At 41.2% G+C, this 19,001-nt stretch overlaps 2 protein-coding genes and 1 long non-coding RNA gene across 6 annotated transcripts in view; 1 reads left to right on the top strand and 2 right to left on the bottom strand.

The window, feature by feature from the left end:
• LOC113459486 (uncharacterized) overlaps positions 1 to 901 on the bottom strand; it is a 49,601-nt gene extending 48,700 nt beyond the window's left edge. For 2 of the 4 annotated variants that reach the window (XR_003380748.2, XR_012578269.1), the window contains exon 1: positions 764 to 899. This is a non-coding gene — a long non-coding RNA (uncharacterized LOC113459486). Of the gene's footprint in view, positions 1 to 763 lie in introns of all 4 variants that reach the window. The other 2 variants (XR_003380749.2, XR_012578270.1) reach the window with 2 other exon arrangements.
• PTGER4 (prostaglandin E receptor 4) lies at positions 299 to 10,769 on the top strand. Its single transcript, XM_005488822.4, has 2 exons — positions 299 to 1,333; positions 8,601 to 10,769. The coding sequence occupies exons 1-2, from the start codon at positions 500 to 502 to the stop codon at positions 9,192 to 9,194; spliced, it is 1,428 nt and encodes a 475-aa protein (XP_005488879.1). The 5' UTR covers positions 299 to 499; the 3' UTR covers positions 9,195 to 10,769.
• A 3,428-nt stretch (positions 10,770 to 14,197) lies between these two features.
• TTC33 (tetratricopeptide repeat domain 33) overlaps positions 14,198 to 19,001 on the bottom strand; it is a 43,818-nt gene continuing 39,014 nt past the window's right edge. The window contains exon 5 of the mRNA XM_005488824.4: positions 14,198 to 17,465. Within this exon, the coding sequence (XP_005488881.1) occupies positions 17,121 to 17,465 (345 nt within the window). The 3' untranslated portion in view covers positions 14,198 to 17,120. The remainder of the gene's footprint in view (positions 17,466 to 19,001) is intronic.

Below are 19,001 nucleotides of genomic sequence, written 5' to 3' on the forward strand. Positions count from 1 at the left end.
CAGCACAGCACAGCGCAGCGCAGCGCACCGCCGGCGCACCGGGGGATGAGCCGCGGTCACCGCGCTCCGGCACCTTCTCTCGCCGCCCCGAGGGCACCTGGAGCCGCCGCCCCAGCGCCGCGCTGAGCCCTCCCCGGCGTTGGTGCGAGCGAGAGGCGGTGAGGCGGCTCCGCTCGGCTCGGCTCGGGCCTCCCCGATCCCCCTCCGGGCTGGGCGCGGAGCGCTGCGGCAGGAAGAGGCAGCCCCGGCTCCCTCGGCTGCGGTCGGTGGTTGACGGACGGCACCCCGGTTCGGACTCATTTTAGGACCTTTTTTTTTCTTTCTTTCTTTACCTGAAACAAACCACTTTTTCTTCCTTTTTTTTTTTTTCTTTAATAACTTCTCGCGCATTTGAATTTTTGCTTTCCCACTATACAACCCTCTCCCGTGCCTTTCTCGGCTTCTCCTTTTCGGACCCGATCTTGCCGTCTGTCAGCTCGCCAGCTGCAGCGTGGGTATCATGTCATTCGACCCCACCACCACCATGTCACCTACGAACGCCTCCGCCAACGGGACCGCCAGCGGGGCCGAAGGCGGGAAGCCCCCCACTATCCCCACTGTCATGTTCATCTTCGGCGTGGTGGGCAACCTCATAGCAATCGTGGTGCTCTGCAAGTCCAGGAAGGAGCAGAAGGAGACCACTTTCTACACGCTGGTCTGCGGACTGGCGGTCACTGATCTCTTGGGGACCTGCCTGGTGAGTCCGGTCACAATTGCCACTTACCTGCAGAACCGATGGCCAGGAGGAGAGGCACTGTGTGAGTACAGCTCCTTCATCCTCCTCTTCTTTGGTCTCTCTGGCCTCAGCATTATCTGTGCCATGTCTATAGAGAGGTACCTGGCCATCAACCATGCCTATTTCTACAACCATTACGTAGACAAGAAGCTGGCAGGGCTCACACTCTTTGCCATCTACGCTTCCAACGTGCTGTTCTGCGCCCTGCCCAGCATGGGGCTCGGCAGATCTACTTTGCAGTACCCTCGCACTTGGTGTTTCATAGACTGGCGAACAAACGTGTCCACCCATGCAGCATATTCCTACATGTACGCGGGCTTCAGCTCCTTCCTGATCCTGGTGACTGTGATCTGCAACATCCTGGTGTGCGTGGCCCTCATTCGCATGCACCGCCAGTTCATGCGACGCACGTCCTTGGGGACAGACACCACCTCCAGCCGTTTATCTGACTTTCGCAGACGCCGGAGCTTCCGTCGGATGGCTGGAGCAGAAATCCAGATGGTTATTCTGCTCATTGCCACTTCCCTGGTCGTGGTCATCTGCTCCATTCCTCTGGTGGTGAGTAACATCATGCAACCCTTCTTCTGTTCCATCACCCTTACTTCAGAATATTTTCTTCTCCTAGTCTGTGTTTGTCAAACAGATTCCTGTTGGATTAGGTGTTTATTTGTGGCACCTGTAGTCGGTGTCACAAATTGTTACAATAACTCAATGGCTGCTAGCATACATGCGTGGTATGAGAAAGTTGAGTAGATTTACATTTACACAAAAAGAAACCTGCTTATCCTAAGACCTGGAGTCCTTTGCCTTTTACTTGATTAAAATAGAGTGCCAAAAATCTCAATAATCGTTTCACTGTTTAACTGGAATCCACATAGTAAAATCCTGAGTGCTAATGACACTTTAAAGTTCACCTGCAAAATTAATTTGTGATAAGTGAGTCTAGGGTCTGGCCTGGTTGTTCAGTGTGTTTTTAAAATGTGCATGCTGTTGCTCTAGGGTGCAAGAGTCCCTGATGTGCAGAAGGAGGACAGAGTTGTGTTCACTTGGCACTAGCAACATACAGAGCTTTTCGCAACCAAAACCTAAGCTAAACTTCTACTCTTCGGGGATTCCTGCCTCATCTCTGGGGTAGATCCCACAGGCATCCTTTCAGGAGTTCCCCGCACAGTGGGAGGAGTGAACTCAGTAGAACCACCTGTCGGTGTGTTGCTCACTGAAATGAGTGTTGGAGGAATCTGGCCCCCATAAGCCTGAGATCACGCTGAAATGTCAGACGACATTACAACTAGCTGTGTGCTCATTTTCTGAAAAGGCTGATACAATTGGTGTTATTAAATTAAACACACAGGATCCACTTTTTTCTATTCTTCCACCTTATCTTCGGGAAAGACAAAAAACTCAAATCCACCAGCTAAAGGCAGAGTTCTTACTTCCCAATAGCCATCATAAAGCTTCTAAAAAATCCTGTCCTACTCTGGCTCAGAGACATTAAACAAATAGTTGGCTTGCCTTATTTGCCATCTTACAAAACACAGTGTAGGGACTAATGCAGTGGCTGTCAGACAGAAGGTGTTTTTAGAAAGACTTTTTTAAGGAGGTTTCTTGTCAGTGGGGTGATTCCTCTGTCATAGAGAGGGGATGTGTCAAATTTGTGTCAAATAGAGCTGGCCAGCTGGAGATGCAAAACACTGAATATCACTGCGAGGAAGTTTGGAGAAGGGCATGTGAACAGGACTCGGTGTCAGCGAGTCTGTCCCCCTGCTCAGAGGAGCTGTAATGACAAGGGTTGGTCGGAGCTGCCACATTGCTGGCAAACAGGAGCCAGTGCAGTGTGCTGTGCTGCAGCACCAGGGTCCCGGCCGCTGCCAGGGGCCATCTCCTCTCCTTCGGCGTTGTCACTTGTTTGTGCGGCTAGGCGTGACCGAGCGTGGTGCCGTGTGTTCGCTGACTGACATCCAGAGGAGGTTGAGAGGTGCTGCCTGAGCTGCACACAGGGTGTCCCCGGGAGGAGCACATGCCTTAGACAGAGGAACTGTGCCAGCCTGCCCTGCAGTCCAGCTCCAGAAACGGCGGGGCTAAGCTGACTCGCGGCACCAGGATGTATCAGGTGGCCAAAGCCCCGACAGTACTGCAGAGAAACTACTTAATTTGATTAATCTAACATCAAAACAGCTACTTCACAAGAGAACAATATTGCATTTTTAAAAGAGGTGCTTGGTCAATACAGAGAATGAGTTCTCTGAATTAAATACATTGTCATGGTGTGATAGACTTAAGCAGCTTCAGAAAACAAGCTAAGCCTTATCCTGTAGCAAAGCAGCAAGAGAAGTGCTGAGAAGTCTGAATGTGAAATGCAAAATGAAATAGTTTTTATTCATTTTCACCTAGGCAGTCTTTTAAGTAATACTTTAGAAAAAAAAAGGAGGGGACGGGTAGGAATCAAGAGGGAGGGTTAACCAGAGAGTGAACTGGATTGTTGAGAGTCAAAATTAATGAACCTGGGTAGGGCAAAAAGTTTATTATTTAAACAGTAGCTAGTGAAAAACTTGCATATAGCAGAAGTATGTGAAGGTGCAGGTGATAAAGTTGTATAGATCTCCCAGAACTTGATTCACTTCATACAAAGGCAGTGTTACCTTGGGAATGTTCACATAAGTTAGCTTTTACCTGGTAAAGCAGTATGTATTTTCTCTATCTAAAATGACATAAGAAACTCATTTCATTTAGATGAATGACTAAAAATAAAAGGAAGCTTTTTCTAAAAAAAACAAACCCAAATAACCACATATATACACATCATCACAGTGTCCAGTGTGGTTAAATCTCCTCATTGTTAAGTAGCTTTTTTAAGTCTTTTGTCTCCCTCTGTGGGAATAAGCCACAGCCACTTGTGCTGCTTTGTGCCATGGTGAACTGCCAGGTATGCTGCTCTGTTAAGCCCTCTGGATGCACGGACACTGAGGTTAAGAATGGGGAAACTCAGAAAAGTGACACCTTTATAGTATAAATCCCTAGAAAGAGCCACTAGGCAATGTAGGTACATTACTAATATAGACTAATACGTACTAATGGACTTACATTTTCATGACTCGGAGGAGTTTTAAGGAGTCCTCAGGTCAGCCTGGCAGTCATCAAGAACCATAAAAGTGATGCCAGCATGATTCAGATAACACAAAGCAGGCTCAGAGGGTGCTTTGTGACTTAAGTTTTTCTTTTGATGAGCTGACTTTGCACTAATGATTTCAGCTCAATAAACCATCAAGTAAGTCAAAGAAAAGCAACTTCTGAAAGAGACACATAAACTTTTAACATTTTAGAACAAACACTTTCTAAGATAGTAAGATAGGAGATAGGGTCAATCCAACAGGAGTCACTTGTTATGGTTTCATAGAAAAAAATTTCAAGACCAGAAGTATTAAACAGCCCTGAAATAACTGAGTCAGAGATAACAGCAGATTTTAATAATGAGATGCTTCAGCATATGATTTCCACATAGGGTAATTTAGAGTTTTAGTGATTATTCATAAAAACTGCAGAAGTTTAAAGTAACAAGTGCTGTAACAAAATTATAGGGGCTGTGCGAAATGCTGAATGAACTTGAGAGAAGGCTGAATAAATATATCAAGGAAAAAAAAGATGAATGAAAAATAGATTTGTGAGGGAAACTTTATATAAACTGGTGTGTTCTCAGTGTGCAGAAGGGGATGTGAAAGACATGAATCTGACAATAGTTTAAAAATCAAGTAAGAAAAGCATGTAACTTATGTGCTGACTCGTGTCTTGACTCCACATGGCTTATGTCATCTCTTAAAATATTTTGCGCTTTTTAGAAGTTAGAATTGCATAGTGTAAAATGTAGGGAATAAGCTATATTATGAGGGATTTTGTCAAGAAGAGAGCAGAAAGTTTTATCTGGCCTTTCTGAAAACACCAGGCTGTTTCAAGAGTAAACAGGCACACACTCCTCAAAGTCTGGAATTCATTCCAGCAGTCTGTCAAATACTCTTAAAATTTTTAAGTGTGTGATCTTCTTCTCATTCTGACCACTGAACATTGTTGTTGAGTTATGGTGATATGAAAAATAAAACATAATATTTCAGGGTGTACATCTTGTTGATTGCATTAAATTATTAGGATTTTCTAACTTGATGTTTAATTGATCTAATTGGCTTGGCTTGGCTGGTTTCAACTTTTGAGTATCAGGGACTGTCCGTGACCAACTGCAAGGTGTCAGGCATGATTTTTTGGCAGCAGAGTAGTCACCAAGCAGACAGTAAGATCTTGAAGGGCAAAGGTTATTGGCTTGTGGAGCTGCAAAACTTGTTCCTGCTTACTATCATATGTTTTTTTAATTTATCATATCAGCATGTGGGGAGATTTTGAGGGCAGGTGGAAGCTGTGGAAACAATTACAAGTGTGACTGTAACTATAAAAGTCACTTTATAATGCTTCATAGGATTAGGAATCATGACTTGCATCTGTAGTTAGCAAAAAGGAAAAGCGCAAACAGCACAAGGACTCTGATCCTACAAGTGCCTGTCTGGAGCATAAACTTGAGATACCTTTGAGCTGTGTAGTTCTTAATTACAAATAAAAACTGCTATTACTCTTAAGATATATTGTCTGAATTCTACAGCTGCAAACTTAATATACAAACCCTATTTTTTAGAGATCTGAATTGTTCTAATTTGCTTCCTTTTTTAATTAGGATTTCAAATTGCACAAATCCAAGCATCAGATTAGATAATTTATTTAGCAGCGCATTCCACTTACTTGGCACTTGCTTAGAAGATGACAGGCAATATCTTTTATTGTGCTGCCACCTGCAGCAGAGGACTTGTAGCCAAAAGAGAGTACATCTCTTGCTGTAATTCTAAGTGATCTTTTACTAAATGTTGTTTCACCAGTAAGTAAAGAAGGATGAGACATTCCTACACAGATAATGTTTTACTTTATTGTGACTAATGTAAGACAACAATAGGTCTTAACTGATAAATGCATATGACATTCTGGGGAATCCATTTTCTATGGAACTCTTCTGGGAAGCAGAAACAGTTTTGTACAATCAGAGTTTTCACTGACTAGGTCCACTCTGTGAATCGTTAACCTCCACATGCTGCTTAGCTGTCAAAAGGAAATACAGCTAGCATAAAAAAGCTGTCCTGTACCATTAGCAATAATCCTTTTCAGCCATTCTTTTCAGCCAGAGAGTGAACATTGGGAGACATTTTTGTCTTTCCATAAAGTCTGCCAGGTAGCAGAAAGAGGTGGAATAGGCACCTCAATTTCGCGTGCTGCTTATCAAAAGAACAATCCGACTATTAAATCACTGATGTGTAACTATAGCTCTGAGTTTAAGAAAAAAAAATGTAAGCTAGGTCTCCAGGTTGAATTGAACTTTGTATTTCTTCAGCTGTCTTCAAAGTGTGCCTTCTGGTTTTTGTGTGGTGTGAGTGGATTTGCTATACACATTAGGCATATACCCACGTATACATTATACATCTCTGCACATTATATATATACACATATATTGTACCTATGGACACATACGTTATACATATCTACACTTTATACACATACACACATATTGCCCATATACACATACACATTATACGTGTCTACACTTTACACACATAAACGCATACATATTAAGCATGTGTACACACTCACCTCATACATATATTCACATTTTATACATGTACACAAATGTTATACAAAGACCCACACCCGCCGCGGGGCAGCCGCGCCATCTAGCGGTGTTGCCTGGGAGCAACAACTTATTTGTCATTAATGTATTTAATAATCCTTTATTCACAGCATAAATAGGGAAAGCTGCTTACAGAACAAACAGTCAAAGTCTTAAATAACATAATAAAATTAAGGTCTTATAAATAAAATTATAATTAAAATTAATAATGAAAAGTAAATTTTTTTTTCTGAATATCATTTATATTGTCTGAAATAGTTTAAAACAAAGTCAAATATTAAAAGAAGGAGGAGAGTTTTTTAACAAAGTTTTTTTCAAAAGCCATAAAAATAGGTTAATCATGCATAGGAATACCCTTTGAAGCACCTGAAGGGCATGTTTGGCCTTACAGATCAATAAGAAAAAGAAATTAGTAGTCAGAAAGACATCTGCAGCGTGATAAATCATTATAAAAGTAACTGTGGATAAAACTGGCATCACTATATTGCTTTATAAATTCAATATTTTCCCATATCTTGAGTTCACTAGGTTACCCATAAACCTAGGGAAAAGTACTGAGAAAGGAAATTCACTCAATCATCAGTTTGACAGTCTGTTTGAGAGAGACTGGAGGTGCAGGGCTTCCACAGAGGGACTCTGCGTTATTCTAAGCATACCATTGATAGCTTTGGAGACTATCCCATCTCTGAACACTGACAAGGCTGAATGCCACCACATTGCCCTGCTGCAAGAAAATTTCTCAAGAATTGAGAAATTTTCCACCAGACTTGGATGGCTTCACATGGAGGACTTGTAAAAAAAAAATTACTTGTGAGAGCTGAGCTAATTTGGCTCATTTAATTAAATTCTTGCTTGCCTCCATGACTATAACCTCATCACTAGGCAGGCCTTGATTCATTTCAGGAGCCAAGGATAAGATTCTAAAAACCTCGTAATTTTGCTACTGGATTTTTACTGTATCAGATAAATATATAATTAAGGGATCTATTTTGACTAACCTGAAGGAGCCTGAAGAAAAGAGAATCTTCCATTATTAACTTTTCAGTGGCTTTCCTAAGCCTTTCTCTAACTGGACGCTGCTTAGGTCTTGCTAAAATGGAGAACAGCTATTTGAGACTAGTCCACACTACAAATTCCTGTGATGCCAATGTGGACTGTACCTTACAGCAGCATTTTTAAAAGTGGCTTCTTAACAAGGAGAGAGACAGCTGAAGAAAAACTAACAGAGTAAGCTGAAGAATACATTTCTATGTAGAAAACAGGGCCCTTCAGTTTTAAAATTTGTTTATGATAAACTAGAATTGCTAATTAAATAGTCACTTCACACATCAACTTCAACTTAAACTCTTAAACTCTTGACCATTTCATCAGTATTTTTGTAAGTAAAACCAAAATGCTGGCTGTATAGGAGAAAAGTGTACTCTAGTCCAGTGCTGAAATAATCTCATTATCTTGGCCAGTTAAAAATGTCCTAGCTGGGTGCGTTGTCTTTTTGGGGTTTTTTTCCTCCTTTTCCTTTTTTACGTTTCTATTTTTCTAAACCATGCTGCAGCAAGCAAACACTTGTGGTTATATAAACAGTTCCAGTAAGGACAGGTGCCAGGAAAATACATTTCTAAACTTGGGAATCAACAACTCAGGACTTGCCTACAGAGTCTGGTGTACTTGGATTATCATGTGTGTTTCAGTTCATTTCTAAATGATTATTGTTAGAGGAACTGGTCAGGTCTCCCCAGTCGCTTACCTCTTTGCAGGTTGCATGAGATTTGAGGTATACCAAGGAAGCAGGATACAGGTCTATGTCTTTGTTCCTGGGAAATTTTAAAGATGCCAGCCAAAATTTGGAGGTTCAAGGATTAAATATGAGGTGAAGGAGAGAAAAAAAAGCCAGTCTTTTTCTACATGTAACGACCATATTACAATTTCCATCTGGTTTTATTTTGCTGTTTCCATAGATGAATTCATGGTTGCCAATCTGAGATGCCTAACTTTGCCAGCCTGCTCTTCTGTTGTAGGTTACACCTGCAAATCTAGATCTCTGCTTTGAAGTGTAAGCTTTTCCATCCTGATGCAATTATATAATTTTGTCTTCCTTTCCCCCTTCTGCTTGGGTAGGTCCGTGTCTTCGTGAACCAGCTGTACCGGCCACAATCGGTGGAAGATGTCAGGCAAAACCCTGACCTGCAGGCTATCCGCATTGCCTCAGTGAACCCCATTTTGGACCCGTGGATCTACATCCTCCTCCGCAAGACTGTGCTCAGCAAAGCCATCGAGAAGATCAAATGCCTCTTCTGCCGCATCGGGGGGGCTCGGAGGCAGCACTCGGGGGGCAACTTCAACTGCGTGGACGGGCGCAGGACCTCGTCGGCCGTGTCCAGCCAGTCGCCCTCGTTCATCTCCCGCGAGCTGAGGGAGATCAGCAGCACCTCGCAGACGCTGCTGTACCCCCCAGAGCTGAGCGAGAGCGGCGTCGGCGGCCGCGCTCTGCTGCCGGGCCCCAGCGCCAGCTCGGCGCACTCCGACACCACGTCCGTGCGGACGCTGCGCAGCTCCGACACCTCGGACTCCTCACAGGGACACGACTCCGAGAGCGTCTGCCTGGTGAACGAAGCCAGCTCTGGCGGCGGGGCCAGCTCTGCGCCCAAGGGTGGCCCTCTGCAGGTCACCTTCCCCACAGAGACATTGAATTTGTCAGAAAAGTGCATATAGATAGCCGTGACAGGCATCAACCCTGGGGATACTTCCTGGTACATTGGAAAAACTGGTGCAATAGCTAGGTGTTCTGCCTATTCGTGGGAGGAGGGGTTCAGCTGTGCCTCAAAGGGCTATTTTTGTCTTGCTGTGTGATGGGTACGTTTCCTTTAGACTACTGAGGACTGTGTGGAACAGACATTGCACTTGGGCCCTGCATAGGAAATGGTACAAAGCAGGTCTGATGGGACTGGAAACATGAACTGCCTTGTCTTGTAGGACACAGGGGAGCTACTGTGCCTGTGGAAATAGAAAGACCCCATCACTTGCTTTTTTTTCTTTTTTTTCTTTCCCTTTCCAAGTCTGGTAGAATTGTTATTGCTCCTTTCCTGTGGCTGCTCAGCTATCAAGAGTTTGAGCTTCTGGTACTAGAGCTGAATCTGAGGCAGCTGCTAGTAACTGGACACAGCTACTTTGAGAGCTGCCTGCAGTAGGATTTTAAAGTGTCTCACTAAAGCATGAAAATGTGAATTTTTATCATTGTATATATATATCAGGATTGAAAATATTTAAAAGTGTATTCTTCTCTATGAGAAGGTTTGTTATGAATACAAGGTATATAGAAATGATTGCCAGCCTTCTCTTCCCCCAGTATTTCCTGCTGATAAGGCATTCTTAGCTTAGATTTGTTGTTCATGCTAGATTCACAGCTGATGAGATAATTCTTGAGCTGAGAATACATAAGCACTTTCTGAGTGAAATGGGAATATATGCCTTTCTAAGAGAGAAAAAGAAAACACATCCTTCCAGTTAAGAATATTAGTTTTCAGTATATGTATATACTAAAAAAAATCCGATTTTATTTATGCTCTGAGAATGTTTTTCTGTGTAACACACATGCGCCTGTCTGAGTACTTTGGCCCACAGTCTGCACACCTTAGGCACACACTTAACATTGCCCATCAGAGTGGTCCCTCTGCTGCCAGGGATACTCCTTACATGTAAAGTTAGGGACATACAGAAGTGCTTTCAATATCAGGGCCTGAAACTTTCAACTCCTGGTTAATAGTCTTAATATTCACTTTAGTTAAAGCATCACTGATGTAATAAAGGTATTTTTTCATAACATTTATCATTTTACTTTAAATAGTAAATAGAATTTTATGACTGTGTAATCTGATACTCCATCAAATAAGTGTATGAAACCATGGAAGCAGAATCTTCATTTAAAATATAGATTATATAGACCTATATCGCAGTCTTAAACACCTTGAAAAGCATTTGTTGCTAGAGTTTTGATGACAAACACATCACCAAAACCAGCTGTTAACCACTGACAAAAAGGAGTTTTGTGTTTTATGTTGTAAGGGTTAGATCTTGTTCCAGAAATACTGTGTATCAAAATAATTCTGTACAGATATTTGGGGGATGTTTTGTCAAATACAAAGCATGTTATGTTGCTTAACGTGTTTTAGATGTGAATGCTACATTGTAATGAAAATCTTGAACCTTATGTTGATATGTTTAAGTAGTTGTACCGACCAAAGCAACTTTGGGGATCACAATTAAATGGAAATGTTCTGCTTGATCTCAGATGTCTACATGAGTGCCATTCAGTGCCAACTCCTTGCCTTAACAAGCCTCCCATCTTGGAATGCGTTGCACTCAGCTACTGCCAAAACATACTTTGTCCTGCAAGTTTCCAAAACACCACAGCATGATCACCATCAGCAAGAAGCAGCTGTCTTCAAAACTATCCCCAAGAGCACTGACATAGGGCCACAAAAAATCTTTTTTTGAACAAAGACATTTACCTTTGACAGGGGAGGAGTTGAGCTTGTTTGGCTTCATACATATAGAAACTGAAGTTAAATTTCTACACAAATATTTGCAGCAGCAGCAGCAGCCACTTTACACCAGTTAAGCTGGAAAACAGTATTGCCCAAGCTCCTACTGCAGCTACAGATTTGATACAGATCTACAGATAAAAGATCTGCCTGAATTCCTTGCAATTAAACCACCTCACTGTGGTCTGTTGCTTACTAGTGACCAACAAATAGCACAGACTCACTATACTTCCTAAAGCAGGAAATAGCACCTGGCAGAGCAGGAAGGTGGGACTGCCACTGGCAGGTAGCACCACATTTACCAATATGCAGCCACACCTTTGCAGCTGGCCAATATTATTGGTACTTTATGCAGTGACAGAGTTGAATATCTACAGTGTATAAGTATTTAAATAAGCAAGGCCTCGCTATTTTTAAAATTATTTCATTAATATGCCTTTATTACTCCTTGTCATCATTACTGATGAGAACTACATGTGGTGTGAAAGAATTTTAAGCAAGAATAGACCATCTTAAGCAGCTTCCCTTAGCAAATGGGATAGGCCTGAGGTCCGCCTGCCCCTAGGGTTCACAATGTATCAGTAGTGGACAAGACTCATTGTCAACATGAACTCCCTCAGAAATTAGCTCCATGATTCCCAAACAGCCCCACTAAGTCTTCTGAGCAGCAATGGAATTGCCTGCCACAGCCCGGTGGCAGTGCACAAAAGCAAAATCAGAGCACCTCTGTTGCTTAGTTGCCAACACAGATGAGTGTTCAGGAGCAGTTGCGCAGGAGAACTGGGCAAGTGTGCCTTTTTATAGGGTGACAGTAGTGACATCTCATTCACCAGCCCCACGGTCCCACTCAGGTTTAGCACCTTCCTCCAGTGCTGACCACAGACACATTACTGGATACATTCCTCAGCCTCCCAGAGCTTAAGTCTAAACTAAGGCTACAAGTTTGAAGAGTCTAATTTGCCACATGGAGGTTAAAAGGTTATTTTCTTGCTAGGTATTAGGAGTAGTTTCCATATATACAAAAGTGTTTCCTTTCTCACACATCAATATTTCCCTTATGTTCCCAAACCCCAGAGGTCCATATCCCCTCAGAACAGCATTTCTGTGGATCAGAACTCCGTCCATGTTCCCGAGTCCTCTGTGTTCACAGAAAATGTACTGATTCAACAACTTGTCATAGCAAACTTGTATCTCTCAAACTCGGTCCACCTTGCTAGTCCTGTGACTGGCAGTGCCCCTCCCTCAGTTCCAGCAGTGTCCTGCCCACACATCCCAGATCTCCGCTTTGCTGAACCCTTCACAGGGACACTGCTGGACCTCCAACCCTGCAACCACACCCCAAACCTCAGCCCAAACTCAATTTAAGCCCCTGTCCTGTATCAGGGCTTGTAGGATCCACCCACCACAGGCAGGATGAGAGCCAGTATCTGTACCAGACAGTGGTTTCTGTGAAGATCTGTGATTAGTTTGAATCTCTGATCCATGGTAAGTTATCCTTATGAATGGTTAAGGGTGTAGGATGTACTGTCAAAGGGCTTGGGCTGTTTTAAATCAGGCTCACAAATTCCTGCTGTCAGGAACACCCATGCTGCCTGACCCGAACTGGCGCTACAGGCCCAGTGCCAATGCACTAACAGGATCAGTGTAATCTGCTGTCTTCAAATGGCACAGCCAATTGGAAGCTTTTGAGGTTTTATTTTTGCTGCCAGACACAACAGCAAACCTGGTCCACTTAAGGCAGATTTAATATTAGAGTTACCAAATACCACCAGGCCTTTGCACTCCAGGCCCTCCTCTAGGCCTGCCAGCTTTACAGAGCTAGAAACTCAGTGAATCTCCTGCTTTATGAAACCAAAGGTAGCTCAATCCCCACATCTAATCATTCCTTTTGATTATTTATCCATTACAACCCTTACAGCTCCTAGCCTTGTGGCTCTTAGGCAATCAGCCTTGAAAGCAGTCACCCATGCCCATCAGCCCCTCCTGCTCCAGAACCAGCCCTTCTGGAGATAGGACAGCCCAGGGACTCCAGCACATCTGGGAACACCATGTTAACATGACAGCGACTGACAGTAAACACATAGCTCCTGCAGTCTGCAAACAAACCAAGCCCCCATGCTTCTGCTTTCCTGTGCCCCAGTCCTAACTACAGTCATAGTTTTATAGCTATTCTGTGAACTCAAAAAATTAAAGATAGCATCTCAATGCTAGTATTTTGCCTCCTTTTCCTTGGTTTTAGGATTGAGAGGGAACTTACCTTGTGTGTGCAAGCAAGTTTCCAGTGCTCTCTGATCTTGATCTCTAAACCCAGAGTAAACTGCTCGATTTGGTTTTTATCCCTCTCCATGACTACTTTTAAAACCCACTATCTTACGATATTATCAAGTAGGAGTCACTGTTGTGTTACCTGATCCTGATTCCTTTTTTACCCTCTAGTATTTTCAGAAAGGATTTTTTTCTCTCTCACTACATTTAAGGTTTTTAAAGATATTTATCTCTGTTTAAGAGAGTGGAAGTCACATGCCTGGTTTCAGCATTTTAGGTTATGCCAGTCAGTCACCTTGAGCTTCCTCTGCAGTCAAGGGAAATAATTAGGCACCTTGGGAGGCTGATTCAACTCATTCTGATCCTTATCTAACACAAGGAAAATGAGTGGCCCTGTGAGGCTGTGTATTTCTTTCCACTGTATAGAAATGGACTCAAAGGGAAAATTATATCTGAATGTTTTACTGTAGTTTTTAAAATCAAACAAAATGAATCCATCTAACCCAGTGTTGTTCTTGAGCTTTCTTCTTGAAAGCAACAGTTGAGCATTTTAGTATGTGATTCATATGGAAGGCAAACATATGAAAGCTGCTGCAGTCACTGCCACTAATGATGACAGACAATTTTTTCTAATATAATATAATGTCAAAGAAGGACTGTATTTCACTAATATCCTGTTTTGGATAACATCTCCTTTTGCTCCATCTCATGTGGATATCCCTAAAGGGTTTAAAAGCTCTGAGCATCACTTTTTATTAAATATTTTTCCCCAAGATGTCTTCTTTTCTTTTTTACTAAAACAAATTAACATGTTCACCAGAGACAAAAGCCAATTATTAAATGAAAAACATTCAAGAATGGGAAATAACACTTATTTTTGTTGTAACCCAAAGAACAAACAGGCATCACTAAGCAGCAGAAGTCAGGATTTTATTCAAACCGCAAACCGATCCAGAAAATTACATACATGCAAAACATGGCATGCTGTACAAAAACAGTGTTGAAATCATCAATATTTGAACTTTTCCCCAGTTTGAAAAGAGTGCCCCAGGAACTTAACTGCTCTACAAAACACTACAGTTCTGACAATACCTAGAATTCATAACCAAGCTAATCAGAAGGAAAATACATTTAGTATATGAGATGGAAACCACCACCCCTCGAGCCTGGCGCAGCCTGATGGTGCAGATGTACACCCCTCCAGCAGTCTGGCCCTGCAGCGCTGAAGTCAATAGGAACTTTGTGAATCATTTCAGTGGAAACAGATTCTGTGATAACACAGGCCTCTGAGAGAAGGGCAGCAGTCTTTCCTGTATGAGTAAAGACAGAACGCTGACGCAAGTACAAAGCGCAAAGAAAGAAAAGATGAGGTGGATACAGCCAAGCTCCTTCAAGATGAAAATGTACCCTAGAGCATCTCACACATCTCCTTTTCCAGCCAGAGAGGATCTCTTCTTTGAAGAAATCTGTCCAAATCCCTCTCATGCTAACTCTTTCTAGACTGTATTAAGAAGATTAAGAAATCCTTCAACTCTAATAATTTAAACTATCAAACCATATCTTGATCAAGTGCCTATCCAGTAAGCATTTAAAATAATTCTAAAGCTAATGAAGAAATAAAAATGTAGCATGATGATGTTTTACATTCCTAATATACTTATGCCAATGTAGTTCTAATTATTTTCAATACTCAGAACATAGTAAAAGGTGTGATTTTGTGTGAATGTGTGCTCATGCAAGCACAGATCTAAAAATTCACAAACACAAAAAACATTTTGGGGGACTCTTGCAAAACTTAATGAAAACTTAGTACAAAAGGGCAATTAAGTCTTTTTAAAAAACTGTATGTATCCTCTTAAATAAAGATACTGTGATACCAGATAAACAGAAAGTATGATTTGATTTTTCTGCAATGTGTTTTCCACTGCAAAAACACTATACTTCTCAAGCAACATAATTTTCTTTTAAAATGTGTTATTTTGAAATTAGAAAATGGACTTGAAAAGTGCAGATGACTGATTTCAGAAGTTTCACTTGTCTAGAAAAGTATCTATTATCATACAAAATTTTATCAAAATCAAGTAAAAAATTACATGTTCCCAAACTGAATTCTTCAGGGATTCCTCAGGTGACCATTTTTTCCAATACTGTTAGGATGTGATAATCTCTACGACATCTCCAAGACAATGAAAAGAGAACAGTCTCAGCACAGAGCACATCAAAGAAACAGCCTGATTTCACTTCTTTGAATTTCCTGTGTGAGAAGCCAATTGCCACCTTCCCCTGAAAAAAAATCAACATTAAAAAAATTTCCTAGGGTATGCCTCATTACCCACCACTGCATCCAAAATCCAAAAGGGATAAAAAGGAAGACTCCAGCAGCACTGTCCTGCAAAACTCATTCTTTCCCCTAAGAGCATAATTTCAATGGCAGGTCATAAGAATTAGGAAAAGCAAATTGACTCCCTTTATCAGATTAGCCTCACTAGGAAAGAAAAGCCCCAAATACAATACAATTCAGTCATATTTCCTACTCCCACCATTCTACTTTTGGTGATGTCTGTAGCACAGCACACAAGATAAAAAAAGGCCAGTTTCAGTCACAGTGACTTTCTTCTTTTCTTTCTTCTGGTGAAACATTTAGTTGTAACTAAGCATTCAGGGCTTTGGTTGGTAAAGCATTTCCTTTCATCTAATCAGAAGTGTTTAACCCACACACTGAGGAAAGCAACATAAAGGTCTCTACAAAATAATAATCCATCCCTGCTTCATAGGAAACTTTCTCATAGAACAAATAATCTTAATGAAAACAAAGACTGTCAATAACAGAAAAGAGTTCACACTTTTACTGGAAGAAAATAATATTAATTAATAGTGATTAAAATAATTTTTAAACATCCCTTTTTCTTTCTGTGCTGGTTTTGGCTGGGATAGAGTTCATGCTCTTCAGAGTTGCAAGTAGGGGGCTAGGTTTGATTTGTGCCAGCACAACAACACACAGTTATTTCTATTACTGCTGAGCAGTGCTTGCACAGGGTCAAGACCTTTTGCTGCTCCTCATCCCACCCCACCAGTGAGAAGACTGGGGGTGCACAAGAAGCTGAGAGCAGACAAGCCAGAACAGCTGACCCCAGCTGACAAGAGGGATATTCAATCTCACAGCACAACACACAGAACTGGGGAAAGAAAGAGGTTGGGGAAGGGAGGACATTCCGAGGGTCTTCCCGAGTCACACATGATGTAGCCTTGCTTTCCTGGGGATACCTGAATGCCTGCCTGCCCATGGGAACTGGTGGGTGAATCCCTTGTTTTGCTTTGCTTGCAAGTGCAGCTTTTGCTTTCCATATTAGGCTGTCTCCATCCAAGCCCACAAGTTCTTTCACTTTTACTCTTCCAATTCTCCCCCCCATTCCACCAGGAGGCAGTCAGCTGAGTGGGGCTGAGTTGCCAGCTAGGGATAAACCACAGCACTTTTACAGTTTAAATAAAACTTTCCTAATTACTGGGAAAATGTACACATTAACTTGTAAAATTATGAAATACACAAAGATGAAGCAGCTGTTAGAATGCAGTTAAGCATTTCAACATTACATTTGCTCATAAGAATTTAGAATTTTTAGAATCAACTCCTGGGTTTCTTTTTCACAAATACAGATGGAACAACAACTCAGGTCATTGCTTTTTTAATTAACGAAAGAAAAATAGCTTCAGTTCTTTAACTTTTGTAGGCTATCCTACCATTTAATAAAAAAAGAACAAAAACAAAGCAAGCAAAATACAATAAATAACAGCAGTTCTTAAAATTATGGGTATGACAACTCATGAGGCTGCCCTACCGGGCCCTGATGAAAAGGGTTTCATCAGGAGTTGCAGAACAATCGTCCTGCTCAGTAACAGTCTCTACTGTGCCTGAAGCAGACACAATCACCATCGTTTTAGCTGCTGAAAGAGCTTTCTCCTTCTCTGCAATGGCAGCACAGACTGCCACAATTTCATCACTTTCGAAGTCATAGTCTGGGATTGACTCTTGTACAAGCTCTTTTGCCAGCGCTTGCACTGACTCAGTCTTTGTGGCCTTCTGCTGTTCCTGCAGTTTTCTTGCCCAGGAAAGGTCTTCTTTCCATACTTCAGGGTTCATTGGAAAGATGTGTAAGGATACCTGGAAGCTTCGGATTGCCTATAAGCAGAAAAAGGAAGAAACAAAGATGTGACATTTTAAAGCCTTCCTTTTTCATAAAAATTGACAACAACAAAAAAAATTACATATATCATTTGAGCAAAGCCAAAAGCCATTTTACTCCTGTCTTTTTTGGAGGACTCCTCCCTTATCTTGGTTCAATAGCAGAATGACCCCCAAAAAATTGCGTCTGAAATGACAAAAATGCATTCATAAACTAGGAACCTGGCAACAAGGGCACAAATAGAGAGTTCATATATGAAAAACAATGCTGTTATTAAAAAGGTAAAAGGAAAAACAATTTTTTGGTTGGTTTCCTATTCCACTTTTCTCTCATTGTCAGATGTACATAAGGCAAAAGCAGACAGAAATGGTTTAAAGAAATACAGAAAAGGGATGACTGGAATTTGAAGCATCACTGGTATTGCTGCCTTTAAATTAGAATGCAGTTGTTTCACATACAGACTTAACAATACACTAATACTAGCCACATGGTAAAGAGTTTCTGTAATAGGCATATGGTTACAAAAACACATAAATAAATGCACAGAAGGAGCCAAATGAACTCCAAACTTCGAGAGCTGCTCTAAGAAAGAACTTCTATAATCTATAGATTATATAGATTTTAATCTTATAAACAACATAATACTAGTAGAAGTAAGTGCACTTCGTGAGGCTTCTCCTTTCTTTCAATTCAGCTGGGAAAATACTCACAAATACAAATCCTCAACAGAGAAGCTGTGAATTTAAAAACAAAGAAATGTGACCATCAAAAATAAGATGTTGCTACAATACTAGAAAAAAGCTACACCAAGAATTACAACTGTATTGTCTTTTAGTTATCTTAACAGTGGTCAAGGCTGAACCTACCTCTTCAAACTTAGGTACATGTACACAAAAGCATGAGTGTATTTCAAATTTATGACTGTACAGTCAGTTATGAAAATGGGTCACCTTACTGACAAAACTCTTTTCTGACATGTACAGAAGCCTCCCTGTAAGATGGGAAAACTGTGATTATATGGATTGGGATGGTATTTGGGAAGAGTTCTGGCAACTTGAATATTAAAACCCTAAAGACATATGGTAAATCACAGTTTACTTATTCTGTTGTAGTTTATAAACACATAAAGCATGCCAAATAATTTGGAAAATCATAACTTTTCTTCTGCACTGACAGAAACTAATGGCTCATGCTTCTGATGGCACAGATGAATATATGGACTCCATAGGATGGGAACTCAGAAAAAAGAGATACAAAATCAGATTTAAGATACTATCAGTATTACTGCTGTTGTAAGAGGCAGCCTTTCAATTCCAGAGAGAAAAAAAAAGCTTGATTATTGGTCCACAGCCAGCTCTGATGTGCAGGAGCATGCTGAACTTTAAAGAGAAGAAGAACTGAAGTTTAGTTCTTGTAAAACAGTGTCATTTTATTCAACTTTGCTAGCTTTTAATTTTCAGGGACACATGAAAAACAAGTAAACACTAAATGCTAATTTTTGTATTTCCATTGAAAACAAAATATAAACAAAG

Source organism: Zonotrichia albicollis, chromosome Z (genome assembly GCF_047830755.1).
Source record: "Zonotrichia albicollis isolate bZonAlb1 chromosome Z, bZonAlb1.hap1, whole genome shotgun sequence".
Classification (NCBI taxonomy): Eukaryota; Metazoa; Chordata; class Aves; order Passeriformes; family Passerellidae; genus Zonotrichia; species Zonotrichia albicollis.